Source organism: Myotis yumanensis, unplaced genomic scaffold, assembly GCF_028538775.1.
Source record: "Myotis yumanensis isolate MYYU_CA2020_CCGP unplaced genomic scaffold, mMyoYum1.0.hap1 SCAF_3, whole genome shotgun sequence".
Taxonomy (NCBI): Eukaryota; Metazoa; Chordata; class Mammalia; order Chiroptera; family Vespertilionidae; genus Myotis; species Myotis yumanensis.
The window spans coordinates 38,582,894-38,609,844 of NW_027223754.1; the positions used below are offsets into that span (position 1 = coordinate 38,582,894).

Here is a 26,951-nt window from a genome sequence, read left to right on the forward strand (position 1 = left end):
TCTTTTAAAAAGGGATAATTCATATCTATATAAAGAATATACAGCCCTGACTGGTTTGGCTCAGTGGATGGAGCATCTGCCTGCGGACTGAAGGGTCCTGGGTTCGATTCCAGTCAAGGGCATGTACCTTGGTTGCGGGAACATCCCCAGTGGGGGGTGTGCAGGAGGCAGCTGATCGATGTTTCTCTCTCATCAATGTTTCTAACTCTCTATCCCTCTCCCTTCTTCTCTGTAAAAAATCAATAAAATATATTTTAGAAAAAAGAATGAACATTAGCAACATGTATGTATGTTGTGTAAACATAACAATAAAACAAACAGTCGTTAGCGCACCAACCAACTTAAAATACAGCTTTCCTAAAACCCTGAGGTTCCCAGGGTGGTCCCTGGCCTCTCCAGAGGTAGCCTCTGCAGGAAAGGGCGAGAGAGGGAAATGGAAGGAAACGAATTCCATGTTTCACCCAACCTCAGAAATTAAATTTCAGAACTCTTTAAGTCATCAATTATATTATAGGGAATCTTGAGTGATACAGGAAGATGTAATAGACCAGCGGAGGCAGACCAGGGAGGGTCAGGCTGAGTAGTAACATAGTAAGTGAGTCAGGGGCAGTCCCTTGCTATCAGAGCTAACCAGACCATGTCACAGCTGGGTTTTACTCATGGGTTTAATTCAATGGTGCTCACACAGGAGAAGTCAGGTTTTCTGGACTGTGGTCCCGGTGCTCATTTGTCACATGTAAATTGGTGAGCCAGTGCCTAACAAGGGTGAAGCAGATCAAAATTCTTAACTTCGCTCATTCTATAACATCTCCAGATGGCATCTATTTCCTGATTAAAATTTCTTGCCATCATCATCTCATAAAAGTATCCTTAGTGCATCTTATAAAAATTTCCATATCAAACATTGTTATTTATATCAATAATTACATTTTCTTAAAAATACTTTTTTAACCCTAGTTGGGTGGCTCAGTTGGTTGGAGCGTCATCCTGTACAGCAAAAAGTTTCAGAATCAATTCTCGGTCAGGGCATATACTTAGGTTTCAGGTTTGATCCCCAGTAGGGGCACATACAGGAGACAACCAATCAATGTTTCTCTCTCACATTGATGTTTCTTTCTCTCACTATTCTTACTGCCTCTCTTTCTAAAATCAATAAACATACTCTAAGGTGAAAATTAATAAAAAAGACTTTTACTCAAATAAGCAAAAACAAATTTAAAAGACTAGAACAATCTTTTAAAATATTTGAATAAACAATTTCAGGAGGTAATAGGAAGTCCTTGAAGTTCCTCCAACTACATTTCACTTTGGTTAATTTATAGAAAGCCATAAAGTCATGCTAAAAGGAGGAAATATATTGAATACTATGCATTTCAATTAAATGTGTAAGAATATCTGAAACATTTAGGTTAATTATGCTAGGTAGTTATAATAGTTTATTTAAAAAATGGAAGGGCATTAAATAATCTAAAATTATATCAACATTTTTATATTTAGCGTTATAAAATAAATTATCTGCATCTACCATTAAAGCAATTTTTATCTATTTTATCTATCTATTTATATAATCTTTTCACTTATTCTATTTTATCAATTCTATGGTAATCTACAGAATGACATAATTTTAAAATTAGTAAAACTACAGTAGTCACCTAAGTTCAACCTCTGAAATCTTTAGAAAGGGAACATATAAACTGAATGTTGCTTTTTTTCTCTTGCAATATATGCAAAAAATTAAAACAAGAATTTTCCAGGGTACAGGTATAAAAGGGCATATTCTTTACAAGAAAGCATAGTGCTGACAGATGGCTAAAATTGCTTTCCAAGGAAAATTTAGTGTTTGAACTTAAGAAAATGGAAACTTTCTTTGCTGGACCTCACATAATATTTTCAATGCTTATTGAAAGTCAGGAAAGATGAATGTGGAAATAAGATGTTATTGAAAACATGGCATAAATAGGTGACTTTGAGAAACCACCAAGATGTATCTACCCAATGAGATATGGTAGGCAGTGCCAGAATTCTGTGTAGGTGAAGAATAAACCTGGAATCCTTGGAAGTTGCTCTAACCAAAGTGTCTCTTTCACTGGTTCCTGTGAAATGCCTGGGTGTTTCCTTAAGAGCTCACTAGGCAATCTATGCAGTTCAATTAGACTAAGGGTCATTTGAACTTAGAGGGATAGTATATAATGTGATCTATTTGCTAATTAGTATGATGAATTATACCATTGTCATCTATTGCTGTGTAGGAGAGGAAAAGGATGGGACAAATAAGTTCTGATGAGAAAAAAAATGAGTCTAAATTCAATTCAGTAATTCATGTCACTTGAGTATTGGGTGGCTTGGGTTATCTTCCAATTCAAACACATGCCTGACATGGAAAGAAGGGAAGGAAGAAGGTAAGAAACCCTGTTCCATCCATCAGTTATTTCAGGATAGATGTGGGACTTAGGTTAGATAAGTGGATATTAGATAAGAGGGAAAAACAGTATGAGCAGCTTTAAAAGGAGGAGTCAACTCTTGCCAATTCTGAGTACTCACTCTGCAATGATTGTTAATTTTTCCCCTCTTAGAAAGTCTGTGGGTGAAATTTCTAAGTATATGCTTTTTAGTCTGTGTCTTTATATTTAAGGAACATTATCAGTATATTAATTTATATTAGCGATTACTTAATATTAACTCTTCTCATTAGATTAATTGATATTAGTGATTACTTTAATAATCATTAAAATTGATTAATCATTATCACTAGAAATCAATTTAAAATAATGAATTTATTTTCTTAATGGCTTTTTTGAGAGATTACATGTTTACAGGGTATAGGCAAATTCTTATTAGGACAATTTTCCTCTGTTATATTTTAAATTAATATAGAATTTCTACTTTAACAGCTATATAGAAACGTAGTATAGATAACATTGTTCTGTCATTTAGCCTTATTATCATTTAGAATGATTTTTGAATCTTTTATGAAGGATAAAACATGAAATATCTTGTGGAAATTAAGTGCTATCAGATCTACTCTTCTAGTAATTCTATCAACAATTGATCAATCAATACATAAATAAGAAATTTTAAAAAGGAAAGGAAACTAGATTGGTATGGATGCCTTTCAAGTGAGCATTCTCAGCTCTTCTCAGTTTCCACTTTATTTTCTAAAGGTCTGCAGAGTATCTAGATATTCTAGAATTAATGGTTATTCTATAATATTGACCACTTCTTTCTCAAAGTCCTGGCTGCATTGAGGTTTTGCTGGTTTAATAATAGTTCTCATGTTTACTTTTTTTTCTCAAAGCTTATAACATATTTACTAGTAATTTACTTGATGCTTATTATGTAGTGTTTTTGAACTTCTGTGATTAGAATACCTTACCTGCCTTTTCTTTCTGTTATGCCCTTTATTTCGTCATTCCCTACCAGCCCTCATGAGGATGTCCAATCCAGCTTAAGGAGGATCTTCCTCAACTCATTAGATCAGCCACTTCCTTGTTTACCCTTAGGTTCCAAAAATCATTAAATTTAATGTCAAAAATCATTATTTGCTAGAAATTTTGTGATTTTTCATCCTCACCTTAGAACACGTTACATACAAAGGACTGTCAACCAAATGTATTTGTTTTTGGTTATTCACCTCGCCTTTAGTCTTTTGCACATTTTTTAAAATAAGAGCTTTTCAGAGAATCTCTCACTAGCTGCCTCAGTTTCTTTAGGAATTTTTTCATCTTCTGCATTAGAATGATTCGTTTTTGTATTGACTAAGTGTAAAGCCCTTCTCTGTCTTTCATCCTGGGCCCTTTTCATTTAAAAAGCTTTTCTTTCCTCTTCAAAAGCTTTTAGGGTTTTATTGGAGACAGTTTCTAGGACACATTACTTTCGCATCTGCCCATCACTGTCCTCCACCCTTCAGTGGGAAGTGTAATTAATAGGTGTACCCTTGGATAAGTACACAAGTGTAGACACTCCAAGAGATGACATATTAAATACAAAGCTCTGCTCACCTGCCTTTGTACGGGATCTTATGGCTCTGGGTTTTAATGGAACATCAACAGTGGGTGCAAACCATATTAGTGGATCTGTGACTTATGAAATTCACTTTGATCTGTATAATTTCTAATTTGTATTCTGTTGAAAATTCTTTTGTGCATTTGTTCAAATAGAATCAAGAGCGGCGTGATGCCTGGGCATATGGGGGTGATGGAGGAACAGGATATGCTCTAGGTAGCTACCCTGCAGATGTGGTGGTTGTATTTCACTAGAGGCAGGAAGGCTCACAGTAATGAAAGGGTGCAGGCTGCAAAGTATAGACAGCATCTGCCATAGAAAGAACGCTTTAGCAAGGTGCCACCTGCACCTACATTAGTCTGGCCCTTGCCTCAAAATGTCACACCTACTCTGGGTTCGTTTTGTTTTTTGGCTATTTCTGATTCACGTAGCAAGCTGATGGCAATGAGATTTTTTAATACATCCCCTCCATGAATATCCTATTATCTGATTCAGTTTTAATTTCTTCTAGTGTGTGTGTATGTGTTTCTTTACTGTTTTTCTATGACTTCCCTTCCTGGCCAATCAATTATTTGAGAAAATATTTTTATTCATTCAACATTCAACAGGTTATTTATTAAGGACCTGCTGCAATATAGTGAACAGAACAGAAAACAATATTTGCCCTGATGGAGTTTAAAAATTCCACAGGAGGAGATAGGACAGTGGTCGGCAAACTCATTAGTCAACAGAGCCAAATATCAACAGTACAACGATTGAAATTTCTTTTGAGAGCCAAATTTTTTAAACTTAAACTATATAGGTAGGTAAATTGTTATTAACTTAATTAGGGTACTCCTAAGCTGGCCTCTCCCTCATCCTCTCCCTCCCTCTCCCTTGACTGGAATCGAATGTGGCACCCTTCACTCCACAGGCCGACGCTCTATTCACTGAGCCAAACCAGTCACAGCTGTTCTCCTCTCTCCTTTTTCCCTAGAAGAAGGAAAGGAGAAAGGCAGAGGGTTTTCACTCCATACCAAAAGGAGGGATAAAGAACTCTACTTGGACACAGAGCAGTCCAAGTAAGACCCCAGAGGCTTGAAATAGTGTACAAGTTGGGGAATTATGATGTGTTCCAACCATAAAGTGAAAGAAAGGATCGAAGGAGATGAGGTTGGAGAAAGGGGTCCCAGGCTGTCCTCACATGGAAGTCATTACAAAGCCTCTCTTTCCCACACTCCCTCTTCACTCTCTTTCTCCCTTTCACCAGGTTCACCTATTTGCTTTAAAATAACCCCTCAATTGCAAATTGAAAACAATTCAGGCCTTAGTCAGGATTTTCACCTTTATCCTGAGAACAATAGGAAACCATTTGGCAGACTTAATTAAATGAGTGTTCAGAGCAGGTTTTCTTTTTAAGTTTATTCTTGTTGCTGCATTGAGAATGATCTGAGAAGGAATGGACAAGAAAGTTTTGGACAAGAGCAGCCAGATGGTGATAGGTAAGAGAGATCATGGTGAACTGAAGTGGTGGTAGCAATAAGATAGGAGGAGTATTGGACAGGTGTGGAAAGTATTTCTAGGGTAGAATTGATAGGTCTTGCTGATGGGTTGAATGATCTTTTACCCTCTCTGCATCCACCCCCTTGGGCATTTAACTTTGAAGTGTCCTCTGCCTCTGTCTCTGGACTTGACCATGTGCCTGGCTTTGGGTAATAGAATGAAGCAGAAGTGCAAGTATGGTGCTTCTAAGTCTACAACTCGAGAGGCCTTGCTCTTTCTTGTGTTTCTGTCATCTCCATGAGGACATTCCTGAGGTAGCCTACTGGCATGGAACAGATACGTGGCAGAGACTTGAAGTGCCCAGTCAGCCCAGTTGAGACTCATCTAGATCAGTGGTCAGCGAAGTCATTAATCAACAGAGCCAAATATCAACAGTACAACGATTGAAATTTCTTTTGAGAGCCAAATTTTTTAAACTTAAACTATATAGGTAGGTACATTGTTATTAACTTAATTGGGGTACTCCTAAGGCTTAGGAAGAGCCACACTCAAGGGGCCAAAGAGCCGCACGTGGCTCGCGAGCCACAGTTTGCCGACCACGGAGATAGGACATCATCAAGATAGGTGAAATAAATATTTTGTTATGTGCTGAAAAGCTTTAAGGAAAGCAGGCAGCGGGAGAGGGGATGCTGGAAGCAGGGACTGTGATTGTAGATAGGGTGGCCATGCAGGCTTCCTTTAAATTAAAAAATGTGATAGATGTGCTGGAGCAAGCCAGGTGGCTCCCTGCGGGAAGAATGTGCAAAACTGAGGGAACATCCAGGGCAAAGGCCCTGGAAAGGGAGCGTCCTGGATGCTCTCCCCTGAAATGAGGAGGTGCGTGTTTGGGAAGTAAAAGGTAATGTGGTCTGTAAGGTAACAAGGGGCAGATCATTGTAAAGCATTACAAGTCAATGCAATGATGTTGGCTTTACTCTTAAGTGAAGAATTGAAGCCGTAGTGGCATTTTGAACAGAGGAGCAGCAAGACTGATGAGAAAAACCCACTTGCTCTGCTGAGAACAGACTGAAGGGAACCAACAGCGAAGAAGGGGGACCAGTTAGGAGCCTGATCTAATAATCTGCATGAGAGATGGCGGTGGCTTGGACTGAGGTGGTAGCAGTGTGTGGGAACCACACCAGAGTCCCCAGATAGCCAAGGCCACTCAGAGTGTGGAAAGGCTTGTTGTTACTATGCCGGAATATCCAAGGCCACTCTGTGCCTAGGCTGAGATACCATAAACAGCTGCAAAGCCATAACGATCTCATGGTACGCTGTGCCCTTCTGTAAGCCAAATGATTGATGTAACTATTGACACGAAGCCTTCTTTGTCTAAGGAGTAATATACAGGTTACTGACCAGCTAGTATGCTAGAGAGAACAGCTAGGAAGGGAAAAAGCCTGAGAGCTCAGACGGAGCTGAGAGCTGGTACTGCCATGATGTAAGTCTAAGAGCTCATAGAGAGCTCAGATATAACTACCACGTTAACCAGCCAGTGTGCTGGTCAGGGGAGACAGGAGAATCAGCTGAGCCAGAAAGCTCAGGTATTGCTACGATGTAAGGTTGTAAGGTGATGAGTTTAGAGGCAGCTTGCTGCTGCTCAGGTAATACAGAGACTGCTACTACTTTGTGCCTGTTTTATCGACTGTTGTGAAGGACTGTCTTGTCTGATGGCTGTGTGGCCACTGGCTTCTGCAATAAAGACTCCTTCTTATACACCCACAAGTTCTCATGGCTTCTCCGTTGTAAGACCTGGTATCCTAGGAAGTCCAGCCCCAGGCAGAGGGGCTCAGACTCAACACCTGTAACTAGTGAGCAGAACATAAAGGAGGAGGTTGGACTAAGTTCCCAACAGTTAGTACAGTGGGCAGGGTTCAAGAAGGAGCCTGCCCTGACATAGTCGGGAAGAATTTAGAAGAACATATGGACTCAGAACAACTCAGAAGGGCAGTGCTGAGCAGTGTTCTTGCTGGCTCTGACACAGTGGCTGTGAGAGGAACATACTAGATATATTGTGAATGTTGAGTTAATGGGATTTACTGGTAGATTGTCTAAGTGTCAAAAGGGAAAGGTCCCTCCAAGTTTTTGGCCTGAGCTTTTATATAGAGTTGCTATTAACTTCCAGCAAAGCACATTTGGGTGTGTGTGTGGGAGGGGGGAGGGTAATATGAAGACCTCAGCCTTGTCACATGTTAAGTTTAAGGGATGTAATTGGACTGAAAATGCTATAGCTGGTGACATTTCTTCACTCACCTTTTGGTTTTAAAATGGAAAAGATGATTGAGTAGTGAAAAGTACACTTGATTAAACTTAGGTAACATATTCTTTGACAAAAAATGGGTGAATGAAACCTGTTTAATTTTGGTCAAAAATACAAAGTCAATAATGGCTGAGATGAGACTATTTCCTATAAAATAAAATGGTCAGATATGCAAAAGTTGGGTGATGTGAATTTTACTTAAACCACATGACATTATTATAGAGTCTTACTAAAAATAACGAATCATACTGCTTTTGGAATTCTGTGCTAACAGATAAAATGAACATAGGTTGGTCAACGTGTTGCAGTAGCCAATGAGTATATTTCGATTGACAGTTAAGGGAATGTAGCCCTATATTCTATCAAACTATGTAGTGTCAGATTTCTGTCTCACTAAGATGGCCATTATCATGATCATTTGTGAGTTCAAAATACTTGCAATGGTTTTCCAAAATAACTTCCTGTTCCAGTACTAAAATTTTTCATATTTCTTTGCCTAGAATAACACAGTTCAGTCTGGTAGTCCTTTCCAGTATGTGAATTTATGTGGGTGTGTCTGACTAGAAATGTTGGTTTGTGTGGTGTGTGTATGTATTATTCTTAGGACTTGCTATATCTTAACATTTTTCAGTAAGAAAAAACACTCTTTTGGCAAGTTTTTTAGAGCACGGAAATGACATAAATTAAAGTGTAATTCTTATTCTTGAAAAATAAGTTATCGCTTTATATCACTGAATCATACTATTAGTCATGAAACCCAGATCCTATATTTGAAAAGTAACAATCTTATGTTTAAAATATATTATTTGATCATTTCAAAGAATCTTAAGCAAGTCTTTATGTGACATTTACTTGTTAAATTAACTTTGTTATTTCAGATCTATGGTTGAAATTCATTCTTTGGGCTAAGAGTATGTGTAGAGTATAAATTCCTATGGTTCAGCATGCTAGTAATTTAGGGCAAGGTTAATAGAGTGGTTTTTGTGAGGGGAAAACAAATAATGCTCTTTTATGGAAAGCCTTTTAAAACTTTGCCTTGTTTTATTTCCATGAACTATCAAATATGTTTCAGATATTCGTAGGAGATCCTAAAATGTCTATATGTTAATTTTTAGCATGTTTTTCCAGACTGATAATCCCCTGGTCAGCAACCATTCCTGGGAAAAGTGTCCATGGAACATAAGCTACTTTGAATATTAGTCTATGTGATAGTGGGAATAAAGCTTATAAGAGAGTACACTACCCCCCCCCCCCCAAAAAAAAGAAAGCTTGCAAATTGATTTTTTTCTGAGTTACAGTCTCCAGTGGGTGAGTGGGTGAGCTCTGCCCCATGAAGTCACCCAGACATGCATGACAGCTCTGCCATCCCCAACACACAGTTTCCAAGCTTGGCCCTGGCTTGTCTATTTCTAGGTGAAAGGCAAAGGAAAAATGAGGCCAGGGAAAGGGATTTTGTAGATGGCCAGGAAGTTGCCCACATCAGGGAGAACTTTGTCATGGGGCCACACCCACTTACAGGGAATTCCAGGAAATAGATTCTCCAGCTGAGCAGCTAAGTGCCCAGGAAGAACAGGGAGTGAGTCTGGAGGGACAGCTGGCAGGATCTGCCACGGGCTTAAATAAGCCAAGGACAAAATGCCCAGTCAATTATAAATATTCTCTAAAAACACAGTCATTTTGTTGAAATCAAAAACAAATCTATTTTCCCTAAATATTTTTTCTATTTTATGATCTACTCATCAAATGATATACGTGTATCATGAGATAGTTGTAGCATTTCAGTTAGTACTACTGAATGAGCAGAGGGCACCCCAGAACTAAACAAGAGTTACTTTTGAACCTTGTGTTGTTCTGATTTACCTAATAGATTCTCCCCATAAGTGAAAGTCATTAAAATTTTGCTGTTTTTAAAATTTTTGACCTGGAGTTCAAATGATCTCCATCTACTCTTGTTAGACAATAATTAGAGAAACATAAAGGACATGGAGAGAAGTCAGATAAATGTCTTTTCCCAGCACAAACAGAAATATAAAAGAACCATTGATAATCCAAAAACGCAGGAATTTTCACCTCCCCTCCCTTTCCTCGGGCTAGTCTGTTTAATTTTAAAAGCAGAATCTTGCTTTTACAAAGTATCCCAGACAGGAATTTGTTCAAATTCCTCAAAACCAAGCCAAGAAAAGTTTCAGAAAGTTCAGACATGTGTGGCAAAGTGGAAAGAACATAGTTTTTGGAGGCAAGCATAGATGCAGGGTGATCCTACTCCAGACACTCCATGCTGAGTGACCTTGGGCAAGTTTCTTAGCCTCCTTGAGCCAGTCTCCTCATTTATAAAATGGGAGCAATAAGAATGAACTTGCAGGTTCGTTGATATAAAATAAAACCATATAAAGGACCTACCATTAATAAGATGGTTCACTCCATCTGTGTAATCTTAGAAAGTCCCAGGGAGCTCAAAGTTATTGTTTTTTTTAGCTTTGCCCTCAGGAGTAGTCCATGGTTTCTCAGGCTACCATCCCTCTGTCCAGAACCTCACCATTCTGAGGCATGGGTTTTCCCCCATGAGACAAAGGGGAGAGAAGCACCCAGAGATTTTCATAATGGTGGCAAGAATATGAAGCTGAGACTCTGCTCTGGCTAAGTTCATGGCAGTGATGGCCCAGAACAAGCTGCTCGTGCCTGCTGATTGCCACTAATGTTGTTGGAACAGCATGGACTCCAAGCCTGCCCCATACTTGGCTCTTTCAGCAACTGGAGGTATCTCCTCAAAAGCCCGCCTTTTACATCAGAAATGAATGCCTTACATTGATTGATGAAGGACAATGAGTGTGATTATTTACCCACTGAATAATGACTTCAATACAAGATTAATAAGGCTTTAAATAATTATTCCATATTTCAGAAATATTTCTCTGTGTGTTGGGTAGTGTTAGGTAGTGTTTCCTGGGATGATTTTTCTGTAGTTCTCTTGACCAGGGATAAAATGTTAATATCACCCCATCAGGCACAGTGAAAATGCCTGATTACTCTCTTCATGTCATGAGCCAGATCCTTGCTAGAAAAGGTTGATTGCTGACCAAATGAGCTCGGGTCTGGTGCAGCAGTCTTGCCAATGTGCCTCATGGGAGTGTGGAGAGGACACTTCATTCCAAGCATAAGCAGGCCAGATCACAGCTGCCCGAAGCTCTCTGGCTTTGGTTAAATTTGTTGTTCTATTATATTTTAAAAAAATACTGGAATCGTAGCCTGTGAATGACTAGTTTTTTCTTTCTCCTTCTCCACTGTGTTATTATCAATATATTGTGTGTGTATAATGCTGCCTAAGAGTTTATTGTAAAAAATCAAACAGTAAAAAGGCAAATATTAAGGTGTACGGAGAAAAAGTTATTAGTGGGTGGAATTGGCACATGGCACAGTCCTGGTAAAAAGTCATGCGCTGCAGGAAATCTCTGTTCTCAGAGCCTCATCTGACCTAGGGAAGGGCAGTTAGATGACTGTCCTTCCTTTATTACAAAAGCTGAGAAAAAAGGGCTAAGAAACTACTGAAGGTTACAGCCCCAACACAATCCCAATCAAAATCCCAGCAAGTTTTTTTGTGGATATCAACAAACTGAATTTAAAATTTATAGGGACATGCAAAAGTCCTAGAATAGTCAATATTATATTAATAAAGAACACAGTTGGAGGACTGACACTACTCAAATTCAAGATATAAAGCTAAAGTATCTGAGTGGCATTTGTATAAAACAGAAAATAGATCAATAGAACAGAATGAACAACAAATATGGTCCCACAAGTGGTGAACTGGTGTTTGATCAAGGAGCAGAGGCAATTCAATGGAGAAAGGATGGTTTTTCAACAAATGATGCTGAAGTACTGAACATCCACCTCAAAAAAAAAAAAATGAATTAGACACGTCTAATATACCTTTCACAAAAATCAACTCAAAGTGGATTACAAATCTAAATGTAAAATGCAAAACTATAAAACTCTAGAATATAGCATAGGAGAAAAGTCTAGGTGACCTGGGATTTGACAATGGATTTGGTTTTGGCAACACCAAAAGCATGATACATGAAAAAGAACATTGATAAGTTGGAATTCCTTGAAATTAATAACTTTTGTTGTATAAAAGACATTCTTAAGAGGATACAAAAACAAGACAGACTGAAGAAAATATTTGAATAACACATATCTGATAAAAGACTTATATTCAAAATATATAAAGAACTCTTAAAACTCAATAAGAAAATACACAATCCAATGAAAACATGAGAAATATATCTGAACAGACATCTCACCAAAGAAAATACACTGATGGCAAATAAGTATATGAAAATATATTCAACATCATCTGCAATTAGAGAATTGCACAGTAAAACAAAAAGATACCACTACATACCTATCAGAATGGCCAAAATTCAAAACAGGAACACAAAATGCTGGTAAGAATGTGAAGCAACAGGGACTTTCATTCACTGCTAATGGGATTACAAAAATGGTACAGACACTTAAGGAGACATTTTTTCAAGTAGTTTTACAAAGCTAAGTCTTACTATCCTATGTAATAAAAGGCTAGTATGCAAATTGTCTCTTCGACCAGGAGTTTGGGAGTTTGACCAGGGGTGGTGTGGGCCTGCCAACCTCTTGTGGCCCCTCCCCCCAGCAGGCCCCATCCTCAATCAGCCCCCCCACCCCGATCGGGGGTGGGGCTGGCCTGCCAACTGCCCACAGCCACTCCCCCTGGCCAGCCCCGCCCCTGATTGGGGCCAATGCGGGGGAGGTAGGCCAGCCGGCCGGACCCCACCTGTACACAAATTCGTGCACTGGGCCTCTAGTATGATATATTTTGCTTGATTTTTGAAAAATAACATTTATTTAGTGCTTTAATTTTTACCATCAAGTATCATCATTCCCAGGATGGTTAACTGGCTGACCCAATGTCATGTAGCTAAGAAGCATTGGATAGATTATTAGAGAAGGTAACTGAAAGCTAATTATGGCTAAATGTAGTTTGTATTGTTTTTTTAAGTCAACTAACAGAAAGTGAATTTTTAGGAAACTTTTTTGATCTAAAAATTCTGGTTCCTCAGAGGCAGGGGGGTGTCTGTCATGACCTCTCCTTTGCTTCTCTTAGTCCCAGCCTACATGGAAATTGCCAGCCAGGGGCAGGGGGTGTTTTAATTGGCATGTGGGCTCAGCGTCCTTGGAGCTGTTCTACTTTAATACCTAAACTTCCCTGCCAATGTCAGCATCCGGCCTTGTCAACACTTTTTTCCATTTGTGAACACTATAGTTAAATCTTTCACCTCTCTTTTTCTAGAAGTATTTTATATTTGGAACTTAGAAGTTTAGAAATTTTCTGCATCTGAAGAAATATGTTTCAACTAAGAATCTTTATTACTTATTTAAAAAGTTTAACAGAAATATAAACATATATATGCTTTTTATATATGGCCTTTGATTTTACAGCAGAGCTTTAGTGCTATGAACAATGAGATTTAAGGTAACAGATAAAGTGATTTCATCAGTGAGGCAAGGCTGTGCCAAAAGAGTGCTTATCTGGAAAGAAAGAAAGAAAGAAAGAAAGAAAGAAAGAAAGAAAGAGAGAAAGAGAGAAAGAGAGAAAGAGAGGAAGAGAGGAAGAGAGGAAGAGAGGAAGAGAGGAAGAGAGGAAGAGAGGAAGAGAGGAAGAGAGGAAGAGAGGAAGAGAGGAAGAGAGGAAGAGAGGAAGGAAGGAAGGAAGGAAGGAAGGAAGGAAGGAAGGAAGGAAGGAAAAAGAAAGGAAGGAAGGAAGGAAAGAAGGAAGGAAGGAAGGAAGGAAACTTAAGCTAAGATTCAGCTAAAAAAAATAAGGTTTATAAATGCATTTTAAAGTGCTCAGAAGAAAAGACGTCCTTTGTATTTGTTCTAAGTTCTGGAATGGCAAATTAAAAAATGTTGCTTTGTTATTTCAAAGGCCACATGGCAACCCTCAGGTTGAATGTGTATGGGTCATTAGTTGAGCATGTGAATGGATTGTGTGAAGATTATTACAATTAGATTAACATCACAACCTATTAGGGGAAATAGTTGAGCTAATTATCTTGGAAATATAGTTTAGTAAAATTAAACATCATTTCAAGGCATAGAAAACATTGTTCATAAAGTCTTTATTCCTTAGAAACATCCCATGTAATTTAAATCTAGCTGGTTTCCTATTCAATAAACCTCTATAATTCAGGATGGGCCTTTCATTCTAATTCTGGTCTGCTGACTTTACCCACATTTCATGTATATGGATACATTCATCCTTAGTGGTAAAGATTTATTATGTTGAATCCAAATGTCCACCTTAAGAATACAGGTCTCTCACTGTTGTTTGTTTTTATTGTCTCATGACAAACAGGTGTACTTTATAAAATCATTGTTGGGTAAAATTTACTGCCACAGATCTATCAGGATCTGAAAGTACAGTTCACCTGAAGAGTTCATGGTGAGGTGGCATCGGGAAATTTGGTGGAAGAAAAACATTATAGAAAGTTGCAATGAATCTCATAACTGACCATTGGATCAAATATTTTATCTGTATAGAGATTTTATACCAGAGAATGGGAAAATTACCAGACAGTGAAGGAAACTGAGAATTCACCAAAACAAAAAGAAAAGATTTCAATATAGATTTTATCTTCCAAAGGTGACCTCAAGCTAAAAGTTAGAGTTGAATTTGAGAAGCCACCATGCTGTTTGAAATGTGGTTGTTGCTATTTAAATTCCATTGTTGAGACTACACCTACCTGTGTCATGAGTAATTTAACAGATTTCTATTCAACATCCTGCTTCATGGTCCTGACAGAACCAGCATCATGAACATGGACTACAGATGAGTCCATTTTTGTCTGTGTTTGTCCATGAATACATCAGTGTCCTCATCTTGATACATACACAAAATCTGGAAAACTTGCAAAACATGTGCATTTGTGGTTTGTCTTGGAATAATTCAGAAAGTACCACTATAGTTTTTTAGTAAGGAAAAGTTGGTGCTATTTATTTCATTCAAAATATGTGATTTAAAAAAAAACTTAGTTACTATACTTGTGATAACTCATTCTGCAAACTAAGATTCCCCCCAGGATACATGTGTGTATGAACAGTCATCTTATACAATTGCAAGTAGTGAAAAAGAACTAAGATTTTTCTTCCAACGTGTAGTGGTTGAAACAAAAACCCAATACATATTAATGTAATGGTACCAATAAGCTACTGGTATGTAGCAAATATGTTAACAAATGATGTGTCTTAGGATCTAAAAGCCTTCAAAAATCTTGAAAGATGAATAAAACATCAAATTCAAATGCAAACTATTGTAAATATAGTAAAAAGAAAAAGCATTTTTAGGTCTCTCATTGGGCCCAACATTGTTTAACATCCAAACAGTGTATAATAAGCCAATGGAGAAATTTTGATAAATCTCACAACTCTTTCATTTTTTCCCGTGTTAAGTTAGGAAATTCAATTCAGTTTAAAATACTTAACATAAATCATATACAAGGCCTGGAGCTAGACACTGTAAGGCAGAAGCTACAGAATCAGAAAGACTGTCATGTTAGAGACGTGGTTCTTAACCAGGGCAGTGTTCCCCACTGGGAATAGTAGGCAGTGTCTGCAAGCATTTTTGGTTGTCACAACGGAGGGATGCTGTTGGAACCTCGTGGATAGTCAGGGGTGCTGCGATTCACAGGATACATCCCTACAACAAGGCATTATCCGTTAGTGTCAAACTTAAAGAACTCTTGGTTAGAGTGTCAACTAAGTCAGTGGTGCCTCTTTGTTGGGTAAATTTATTTCCATTGAAACTTCAGAATTTAAATAAAGTGAATTCTATCTAAATTCAGACTGACAGTACAACCTGCCTTTGAATGGTTTCAACAAATTTCCCTTTAAACTATGCCAAGTTCTTTTATTTTTTCCTATTATTTCTGTGGTTTAATAATCATATTGCTCTATGGAGCAGTTCTAGATTTTAAAAATAAAATTTAAATAGGGAACAAGTTATATGTATGCAAATATAGCAAAACAAATAAAAAACAATGAAGCACACCCATCTTGAATAAGTTGTATTTCTAATAATGGGAATGTGCAAAGATCAAGCTCTGTATGTGTCCTCTTCATTGGCCACCTTTCAGGATGGACTGTGTAGCCATTGTAACTGTTTCTGAGAAAATAACCATCTATTTGGAGTTTAGGATGGGGATTACACCTTTCCATAGTTAAATCTACTGGTTAGTTCAGTGAGGTAGCAATAGATCACAGATATTCATGTGTAGTGGAGGAGGAATATGTAAGTTTATTTTTTTTCCAACTAAAGGGAATACTCAAACTGGAATGCAGCAGTGGTAAAGACAATCAGCTGATTCTCCAAAAGGGTGAGGTCGAATCAGAGTCAGCAGGAGGAGCAGAAAGAAAATCATCCTGCTATATGAGAGAAATTGATGTTCTTGAGTGACAAGAATGTTGTCATTATGCACTACACAAATATGAATTTATTTACAGGTTGGAAATGAAGCCAGACAATCAATTCCATTTCACAAAACACACACACACACACACACACACACACACACACACACACACACACCCACACCAAACAAAAAACAACCCACACATCAGGTTGGAAAGGTTAAAAGGCCAGATAAGAAGACAAGTATCTGTAGCAGGATGACCCAGAGAGAATGAAAGGTGACTCCCTCAGAGGTGCTGTAGGGACTTCTTCCACTCTCCTGCAGCTTTATGTGCTTTGCAAAGCCAATGGTAGATTCCAAAGGGACTGAATGATAGCCGGCATCCAATGGGATGGGTTCTTGTCTGACCTGGGATTGGGCTACCTTGGAAGGGGGTGTGTTCAATATCATGAGCCCTTAAAATTCAGGAACATTGCCCTGAGGATCCAAACATTGAGAGAGAAGGAAGAAATGGATGGTCCTAAAAGAAACCCTCTTGGTTCTATTGGGAAATCTGAGTGTGGGGTTAATCTTAGTGTTCAGATGAGGGCCTGGTGTACTTACTCATTCTTATTCCACTTAATCAAGGCTTCATCACTAATTCTAACTTCTCGGGTTCTTCCACAACAGATCAGACATTACCATCATTAGAATAACACTGCAGATATTTTGTGTTTGGAGAGGAGTTTAATGGTGGAACCTCAGGCTAATAGCTTATTAGTTACCACCACCATTTTTGTGGCCCTGTCATTTGAAATTTGAATGGCTCAGTGATCTTATGACTAGGAGAAATAATAGGGAATATTCCCAGGACACAGTTAGTTTTTCACTTTTTTCATGAAAGAAGGAATCAGAAGACAGCAAATCTGTAAATATAATCCTAGACTAAATATATGGGACTATAATTTTGTTCAGAACCATAAAAAAAAGTCCTCTACTATGTCGCAATCCATGCAGTCTGTAGAAAGTTCCAAGGTGAATATTTATTCTTTAAGTGTAGGCTTGTGGGTCTTCTTATTAAAATAATTCAGACCATCAAAGAAAGAACAAATGAAATTAGGGGGATTGATGAGCTAAATATCAATGTTGTGATGTTGCTTCTTATTCAAGTTGAATATGTGCTTTGAGAGTTTGGGGGGTCTAAGAAAATTGTGCTGCTATAGGAGCTTCCTAAATATATTTTTGGAGCAGGCTTCATTGTTCTCCAGTGAGAGAATGCATTTTTATTCCTAGGCACTATTATAGAATCATTCATTTAACAGCAACAAAAAATGTGTTCTGCCCTGACTAGTTTAGCTCAATGGATAGAGCGTTGGCCTGCGGACTCAAGAGTCACAGGTTCGATTCTGGTCAAGGGCATGTACTTGGGTTGCGGGCACATCCCCAGTGAGGGGTTTGCAGGAGGCGGCTGATCGGTATTTTTCTCTCATCGATGTTTCTAACTCTCTATCCCTCTCCCTTCCTCTCTGTAAAAAACCAATAAAGTATAGTTTTTAAAAAAATGTGTTATTTTCAGCTTGTACCATAATTAAGATGAACTAAAAGTGTTCTGTACTGTATCTAGAAAAATATTTTGTATGTATTGATGTAATATTTTCTAGAAATTTCACATGATAGATCAAACAGTAGAGGAAGACTTTGCTGTTTATATGTATCATAGAATTTTAAATTTACATATGCTTATGTGTTTTAAGCAAATTTGGAAATCAGCAAAACATAGTTATAAAATAACACTCTTTTCCCGCAAATACATATTTGAGCAATATTCATGGTGAGAAAGAATTTATTAAAAAAAGCAAATATTTGAGAAATATTTGTCTTAATTATATGATAATTATTTAATTTGTCAACTCAGTTCTTCTCAATGCCAGTCTAGAAGTGAAAGATACAGTTTTAACTTATTGTGCTCATACCTAGTGAGGAAGGAGGACATATTAACAAGTCAGTGTGATAAAGTGACATGATACAGGTGATCTCAGGGGTCTCCAGGAGGACTGAGAACAGGCACTAGAGTAGATTGCAAGCAGATGAGGTGAGCTGGGCTGGATAGCCTCAGAGTAGTCGACTAGGAGGACAGGGTCGGGAGTGGGGGTGGGAGGGCAGACAGAGATAACAGGATGTGCAAAATAAGTTTGAGCAGCCAGTTTCTTCCTCAGGTTGTCTACTCTCAAAGAAAATAGGACTATCATAAATTTGAATTTTGTCAGTTTAAATATTGCTCAACAATTGGAAAGTCTTTTCAAAATTGATTTCCTTTTCATACACTTTGCAAAGTCAGGAGTAGAAAGATGATGAAGAAAGACTGCCTTACTCAATTGCCTTTGCTGCAACTCAGTAAAATCTTCAAAGCCTTTGACCCAGTGTGGTTCATATATATGGGAAACACTTTCTTCAGCAGTCAGCATTTTCTTCAACAGTCAGCATTTTCTTCAACAGGAGATTTTGGGTTACATTTTTATAAAATCTCATCTCTTTGTATCAACAAACCCTATTCTTTTTAAAAATATATATATTTTATTGATGTTTTACAGAGAGGAAGGGAGAGGGATAGAGAGTAAGAAACATCAATGAGAGAGAAACATCAATCAGCTGCCTCCTGCAGGTACACCTCCTACTGGGGATGTACCCGCAGCCAAGGTACATGCCCTTGACCGGAATCGAACCTGGGACCTTTCAGTCCGCAGGCCAATGCTCTATCCACTGAGCCAAACCAGTTAGGGCAACAAACCCTATTCTTCAAGTCTCACTTTTTCTGTGTCAAATTGGGGGGAAAAATGGAATAAAAGCTTCAATATTAGAAATACTATTTTTTACTTATTTACAAGTAGCATCTTCCTTGTAGATGTAATAAAGAAGGACTGGGCAAGTAGAGGAAGAATAATTTCAGTGTTCCTCTCAAATTTAATCTTTTATTGACAAGCCACTTATTTTTTCTGTAAATGCTCAATTCGTAAAGCTATTAAACTTGAATGGTGCCCTGCCAGCATGGCTCTGTGATTGAGCATCGACCTATGAACCAGGAGGTCATAGTTCAATTCCTGGTCAGGGAACATGCCTGGATTGTGGGCTCCATCCCCAGTGCAGGAGGCAGCTGATCAATGATTCTCTCTCATCATTGATGTTTCTATCTCTCTTTCTCTCCCTTCCTCTCTGAAATCAATAAAAATGTGTTTTTAAAAACACATTTAATGGTAATGCATAATCAATTTCTGTTGCCACATTCCCATTTTAGTTCAAATAACTAGAAGAAAATAAGGGATATAAATTTCTTGATTTGGTTAAAATTGCCCTTCATATTCAATCCATAAGAGCAAAAATGTTGTACGTGTTTAGTATATCTGAATTATTAATGGAAACAGTCACTTCTCTTTCCTGTTGACATTTATTTTTTGTACATGTTGTTCTTCTCTAAATCTTTCTCTTAAAAGTCATCTTCTTGCAAGAGCTCCTAAATATACTATAAATTTAGTCACCATAGACCCTCAGAAAAAAAATGAACTTTATTCAAATTAAAGCTAATAAAAGAAAATATGCAATTTTTGAAGTCTCAGTCTCAAGCAGGAGAAAATTTAGGTAACATTATAAAGAAAAATAGTTTCAGACCTGGACTTGTTGACATGGGTTCAATATCTGGTTCTATCACTTTTTACCTTGGACAAATTAATTAACTCTAGTGACCTTCACTTTTCTTTTCTATAAAATGTGATTGATAGTATCTGTCCTTTTACCCACCTACTTACCTACCTAATTAGAGATTAGCATTTAAGTATATAAAAGAGTCTTGAAGCTAAACGTGTTTTACAAATTCTAGTTGTTATGGCAAAGATGATCAATGTACAAAATATTCTTAAAGTGAGAGGCACTACATATATGAAACTATATTTTATACAAAGTTACTTAGTACAGATCAGTGCATAACAAACATTTTCTAAATAGGTTATGCTTTAATTCTCTCTCTGTTTTTCTTTCAAGTCTGTTTAGTTCCCATTTGTTCCTATTTACTGCTAGACTTTTCTGCTATTCTGCATGTGTTGGTATTCAGTGATGTCTGATTATTCTTCCTGCATGCACAGGCCCAAAGGGACAGTCAGTTCTCAGCCAACTTCAGTAACCTACATCTTACTTTGGACATCTCTTCAGATGCATATTCTGATTTTAAATTTCTGTGTCATTAGAGCACGCATAAGTGGATATTAGTTTTATATACTATGATTAACTGATAAATTTATACAGTGGAATTTTTGTGGTGCCAATCTTTTCTGTTTTATGAATGACATGTATCATATTTGTCTTATAAACAACTTTAATTCATTATTATCATTTCTGTTTTCTCACAAAATAATATTTAGCAATTATCTTCAATTTTTACAATAATAACTAGAGGCCCAGTGCACAAAATCATGCGTGGTTAGCGTCCCTAGGCCTAGCCTGTGATCAGGGCCATGTTCTAACCGTTTGCCAGTCTCCAGTTGCCACTGATTGATTGGAGCCTGCAGGCCAGGGGGAGGGACCAAGCAGTCTGCCTTCCTCCTGCTCGCCAGTCCCCAGTTCCACCCCACCACCGTCACGGATTGATTGGAGCCTGGCCGCCCTGATTGGTGTGTTGGGGGCAATCGGCCAGGATCAGGTCGGTTAGCTGGCCACAGTGAGTGTCATAGCGACCAGTCATTAGGTCGTTATGGTTGTGATGGCGTTACAGTCTCTGGCTTTATATATATATAGATAGTACTAAATTGTATTAAGTATACACCATATGCCAACCCTTTTAAAGAAATGAAATCATTTACTCTTCACAACACTTGAGATATGTGTTATTTCCCCCCCATTTTACAGATGGGAAAATTAAGCCATAGAAAAGATGTCCGGAGGCAGGATATCATCACAGTTAAACATGCATACCCCTTTTTCAGAAAGACTGGGTTAATTCTTATTCACCTATTATTATCTGTACATCCTTAGTCAAATCACATACCCTTTTTGTGCTGTAGTTTTCCCATATGTAAAATGGTGAAATGATAACACAAACTTCCTAATGTGAGAATTAAACACTGTCTTTCCTCTGAATGGCATTTTAGGTTCTCTTAACCATATGTTCAAAAATCTGCCCACATATTTATTGTACATTTTCTTTATTTCCATTATCAGTGGTATTTTTAATGAGACAATTCTCTCAAAAAATACAAAGTACTATTTGATGGTTTAATACCTTATATTTTGGTATTTAGTAAACACCATGGAATCCAAAGACAGGCTCCAACATTTTAATTTTTGGAGCCTACGATACTTTAGTCTCCCAATGAGAAAGTGATTTCAAGTGAAACCCAGTTCCCAGATTTATTTCATTTTGGTTAAAACTATAGCAAGTACCCTTTAGCACTCTGCAGGTATTAAGCCCCAAGTGGCATGCTTACATGATACACATTCCTTTTTATTATATCACTACTTAGCTTAAACGTTCACTTCCTTTCACCATTATTAAATGCACTTACCAGCTAAAGATATAACATAAAGTTATTTTATTGCTAGAGCTATTAAATTGTCCTAGCTTGAAGTCTGAAAAAACTTTATTAAAATCCTAAGAATAAGAACAACAAAATCTTGCATGTTATTTTAGCCTTTTAGAAGGTCATTGAGAAAATGATAATGTATCAATATTGATTGTGCTTCTGGAAAATGATTTCTTATATCAAAAGTCCTCCATAATTCAGCCTGCTCTCCTCTCTCTTGCTAGGCACCAGTATCTTCACAGTCTACGAGGCCGCCTCCCAGGAGGGCTGGGTATTCCTCATGTACAGAGCAATTGACAGCTTTCCCCGCTGGCGTTCCTACTTCTATTTCATCACTCTCATATTCTTCCTTGCGTGGCTTGTGAAGGTACTGTAAAAATTCATCTGTGATTTCTAATAATAAAATCTGTGCTTTCTGACAGCTTCTGTAGATCTTTTGTTTTAGATTGCGATTGCCCTCTCTCGTTCTCATTACCATTTGGTAAATTTGGCTTGTAATTTTCTTTCAGAATGTGTTTATCGCTGTCATCATTGAAACGTTTGCAGAAATCAGGGTACAGTTTCAGCAAATGTGGGGATCAAGAAGCAGTACTACTTCAACAGCCACCACCCAGGTACAGTATCAGGGGTTGATGTCACCACCCATTTAAACAGACATTTCTATCTTCACCATCAATAGGACTTGTTGGAACTTGAGGGAGCCCTGTTACAATGGCCTTCTGCAATCAGACTCACGGAGGGACTCATTAAAAAATAGAAGTGTAAGGACCCACACCTTGAACAACCAATCAGGCTTTCTGAGTGATTTGGGCAATGGCATCTGTACTTTTAGCAGCTCCCTGAGTGGTTTTGATACAAAACTAGATGGCCACCATACTTTTTATGTACTTTTGATTTGATTCTTCCATCACCAGTCCTTAAAGGGCTTGCAGATAAAACATAGAAACTGTGTAAGTTCCCATTTTTATAAATGTTTATTCATTGAAAACTAATACAATGGCACTTATGTATAGAATTAGAATTTTTGGAAATTATATTTCATTCAGAATGAACCAATCACAGTATACCAAATTATGAAGGCCACTCAACCCCAAATGCATACCTGTGATTTTTGAGAAATCACTACATATTTGGAAGGCTTCTCCCTATGCTCCCAAGAAGTTGGAAGTGCCCTAGAATTTGACAAAAAGTAGCAGGGCGGTTATTATATGAGAGGGCAATTCAGATTCAATGACTTTGTTTTTGGTTTGGTTTTGTGTATTTGTGTTATGTTGTATGTGTGTGTGTTTAGGAAGAGAAAGGACAGGTTTATATACTATCTTCTTCTAGTATGAATCTTTATAAAAGAGAGAGAAAATAAAAATTTATGAATTGAGAATTAAATTATTTTAATGCCTTTTAATATTATTTTATAAGTTTGTAAATACTTTTACAGGTCTGTTGGTACAAAGGTATTTGTGAAAGATCCAAGGTACACGTTTTATTTTGAAAATCTTCAAATTATTCTTCTAATAATTATATGCCAATGCTATTAAACATACTAATATTTGGAAAAGCCTTTGTGCAGCATCTTTATGATGCTGTGAAAGTTTGAATTGTCTAGCCCAGGGGTGGGCAAACTTTTTGACTCGAGGGCCACAGTGGGTTCTTCAACTGGACCAGAGGGCCGGAACAAAAGCATGGATGGAGTGTTTGTGTGAACTAATATAAATTCAAAGTAAACATCATTACATAAAAGGGTACGGTCTTTTTTTTTTTTAGTTTTATTCATTTCAAACGGGCCAGATCCGGCCCATGGGCCGTAGTTTGCCCACGGCTGGTCTAGCCAATTCATTATAAATGAAATAGTAGTAATATTATTCAGTTTTGACAAACAACTATTCAGATTTCCATGAAAGATTTTTAAAACATTATCTAGGCTATTTCACAGGTGGCATGTAGGAGACCCTCCAAAGAGTCAACCACATCTAGTTCCTGTTTCTTCTCTCATCTCTTTTAGTAAGCTATGAGAAGTAATAAAGTTCCAAGTTCATTCTGACATGTCTTTTAAGTAGGTGACAACCTCTTAAAGGTGTTTTCCGCTCTATATTATGGAGAGAGAGAGAGAGAGAGAGAGAGAGAGAGAGAACTTAATGGATCATAGAACTATGAACTCGGCACAGAACTTATATCAGTGTTCCTGAGAGATGACCTAACATTTCTTAAAAACCATATTATGCTTATTAAGTGAATCTTATTTATAAAACCACAGCTGGAAGAGTAGTGTTTGGAAGTGCCACCAAATCAGCCAGCAGTTATCATAGAAAGTGAAATGTGAAGAGACTGCCAGCAGAGTTGTACAACGTTGTTTTGATGCAAAATTGCACATAATCTGGAGGAAGAAGCTGGTAATTCAGAGTTCTGTCAGATATGCATCTTGGTATTCAGTTAAGGTAATCACACAGAGAATTGTGAAAAACCTTCATTAAGAAAAATGCTGTGGCTGAGCACCCGGTTGCTAAGCAACTGATGAAGCTCCTGCAGCAGCCCTTGGTGCAATACCACTTGAGCTGCCTGGAAACAGGCCCAGCCCTGCTCTGTCCAGCCAGTCTTCAAGTGGCCCAGAGGCTGTGTGTGTGAAGAAGGAGAGAGACATCATTTGCCATGATTCTGTCACACTTATAAAATCTGACAGAACTCTGTGCACAAGAAGCTCTCATTCAATGGTTTAAAACAATAAATCACAATTTCTAAGTCTAATAAAACAGATAGACTTTAAGAAAAGAAAATAGAGACAGTTGTATTGTAAAGCACACAGCTGTTCAGAAATGGAGTCAGTTCTTGCCTTTCTGTAGTATTTGGAACACTTGCTGCTTTTCTGTATATTATTCTCATAGAAGGGCTAATAGGGTCCTGGGCTTGATGCACCTATGATATTTAAGTCTACAGATTTTCCCGGGAGGCTTTGTGTGTAGAAAGAAAATTACACACATCAACAGGATAAGGAAGGGTCTTTCTGACATCTTAGGTGGTTCAGTAGGAATTTGCTCTGATGTGGACTGTTCTGAGGCAAAAGAGAATCCCTGGTGAGAACTGTGTTGTTTATAAGTAGGAAGAGGCAACCTGCCTCAGAGTCACAGCATAGGAACAAATTACAGAAAAAATAATGCTAGAGGTCTTATGGAGGCCACAGTACAAAATCTAACAGGAAAACAAAAGGAAAGTGATGTGGATATTTCCAGATTAGTAATCATTAATTTGCCTGAACTCTCATGGCGATGGTGACATTTTATACCTGCATAATTATCAGATATGGGTCACTGTGGCCACACATTCAGTTGTATCTTGGGTTAAAGTGCAAGAGATTCATACAGCCATGATGTAATAGCCCCCTGTGTCCCTCAACAACAAGACTACTACCCATGCCACAAGTTTCTAAGGATGTTCTCCCTGAACTGGATTTTGAATTATGCAGATGTACTGGTAGAAATTATTATGGACAGCTCTGGCTGGTGTGGTTCCATTGGTAGGAACGCCGTCCCTTACACAGAAAGGTCACAGGTTTGATTCCCAATCAGGGCACATACCTGGGTTGCAGGTTCGATCCTCAGAGGCAACCAATCAATGTTTCTCTCTACATTTTCTCTCTCTCTCTCTCTCTCTCTCTCTCTCCCCTCTCTAAAAATCAATGAAAATGTCCAAAGAACTTATATGCATATATGCATAGCCCATGGACACAGGCAATAGAGTAGTGAAGGCCAGGGGTGGGGGTGGGAGAAGGGGTCAATGGGGGGTAAAAGGGGACATATGTAATACTTTCAACAATAAAGATTTTTTAAAAATCAATGAAAATGTCCTCAGGTGAGGATAAAAAAAGGAAGAAATTATTCTGGACATAGTAGTGTCCCTCTATCCCAGTCCTTTACTCTCATTCCTCAGCTATCTGCTGCTGCAGCCATGTGGTCTTCTGATAGAGACTGATTCATGATAAAGATGAGCTTATCTTACTTTGCCTAAAGTAGAACGAAAGAACTGCTAAGACTTAGGGCCACACAAGGCTACGTTTTATTGTATAGTGATAAGAGACACAATATTGATTGCTCTGACAATCAATTCATACCTAAGTTTTATATGTGAATCATGGTCCAATAGAGTCATATTATGGGATTGGTAAGTAAATATCCTGATTATCTAAAGAGGGTCATAATTTCTGGGTCTGTCATGATCTCTGGTTCAGCACGCTTGCTGGCCCATGTTTACTGAATAAATATTCCCTAATTAAGACATAAGACTGCAAAGGATAGAGTTGATATAGGATCAAAGAACATTTAGGAGTTCTTCTTCCTTTGTAGTTCTGTGAATATGTAGTTCTTAAAATTTGAATACCTACAATACCTAAACAACTTCTATATGAATATGCAGTGCTGGGTTAAAGTAGAAATGTGTATATGAAAAGACATACAATCAAAAAAAAGAATTTAGTCTCCAAAAAAGACTGTGTACAACATTATGCAGAATGACAATACTTGACTAAATATTTGTTTACTGTATTCCAAGACCATTGTTTTCCACACGTATATACATCTTTAAAATAAGTGAGAAAGTAATTTAATGAAAGTCTATTCTGGGAAGGTCTATTCTAGCATGACACAACAGTGATTCTAATAAGAACCTGTGGCAATGGAACAATATACTCATCATATGTGAGAATTACATTTTGTGAGGCTGAGGTCATTGAATATTATTATTTAATAGTGAAATCAAGTGTACAATCTAATTATTTTGTGTTATATTGATGATTACCTATTAAAAACCACAACTGATTTTGAAAGAATCCAAAGAGCATAAAAATTTCAAATTAATTTTAGATTTTTCTTTGCATTAATGTGTACGTGTATGTGTGTGTGTGCACATACTACAAAGGACAGAAAACCCCAAGTAGCTTATGTGAAACTAGAGGCCTGGTGCATGAACTTTGTGCCTGGGTAGGGTCCCTAGGCCTGGCTGGCAATCAGAGCCAATCGGGGCCTTCCAGCTTTCCAGCTGCTGGCCGGGGCCTTCCTTCATTCTGTGCCACTCCCTGGTGGTCAGTGCACATCATAGCGAGCAATCGAACTCCCGGTCTCCTGGTCGAACTCCTAAGGGGACACTTTGCATATTAGGCATATATATATATATATATATTTCTCTCTCATGTCAAGT

General features: G+C 37.8%; 1 protein-coding gene across 5 annotated transcripts in view; it reads left to right on the top strand.

Moving 5' to 3' along the window:
• NALCN (sodium leak channel, non-selective) overlaps positions 1 to 26,951 on the top strand; it is a 300,069-nt gene that overhangs the window by 80,402 nt on the left and 192,716 nt on the right. For all 5 annotated transcript variants that reach the window (XM_070408640.1, XM_070408639.1, XM_070408642.1 and 2 more), the window contains 2 exons: positions 21,995 to 22,137; positions 22,280 to 22,384. In XM_070408640.1, the coding sequence (XP_070264741.1) occupies positions 21,995 to 22,137; positions 22,280 to 22,384 (248 nt within the window). The remainder of the gene's footprint in view (positions 1 to 21,994; positions 22,138 to 22,279; positions 22,385 to 26,951) is intronic.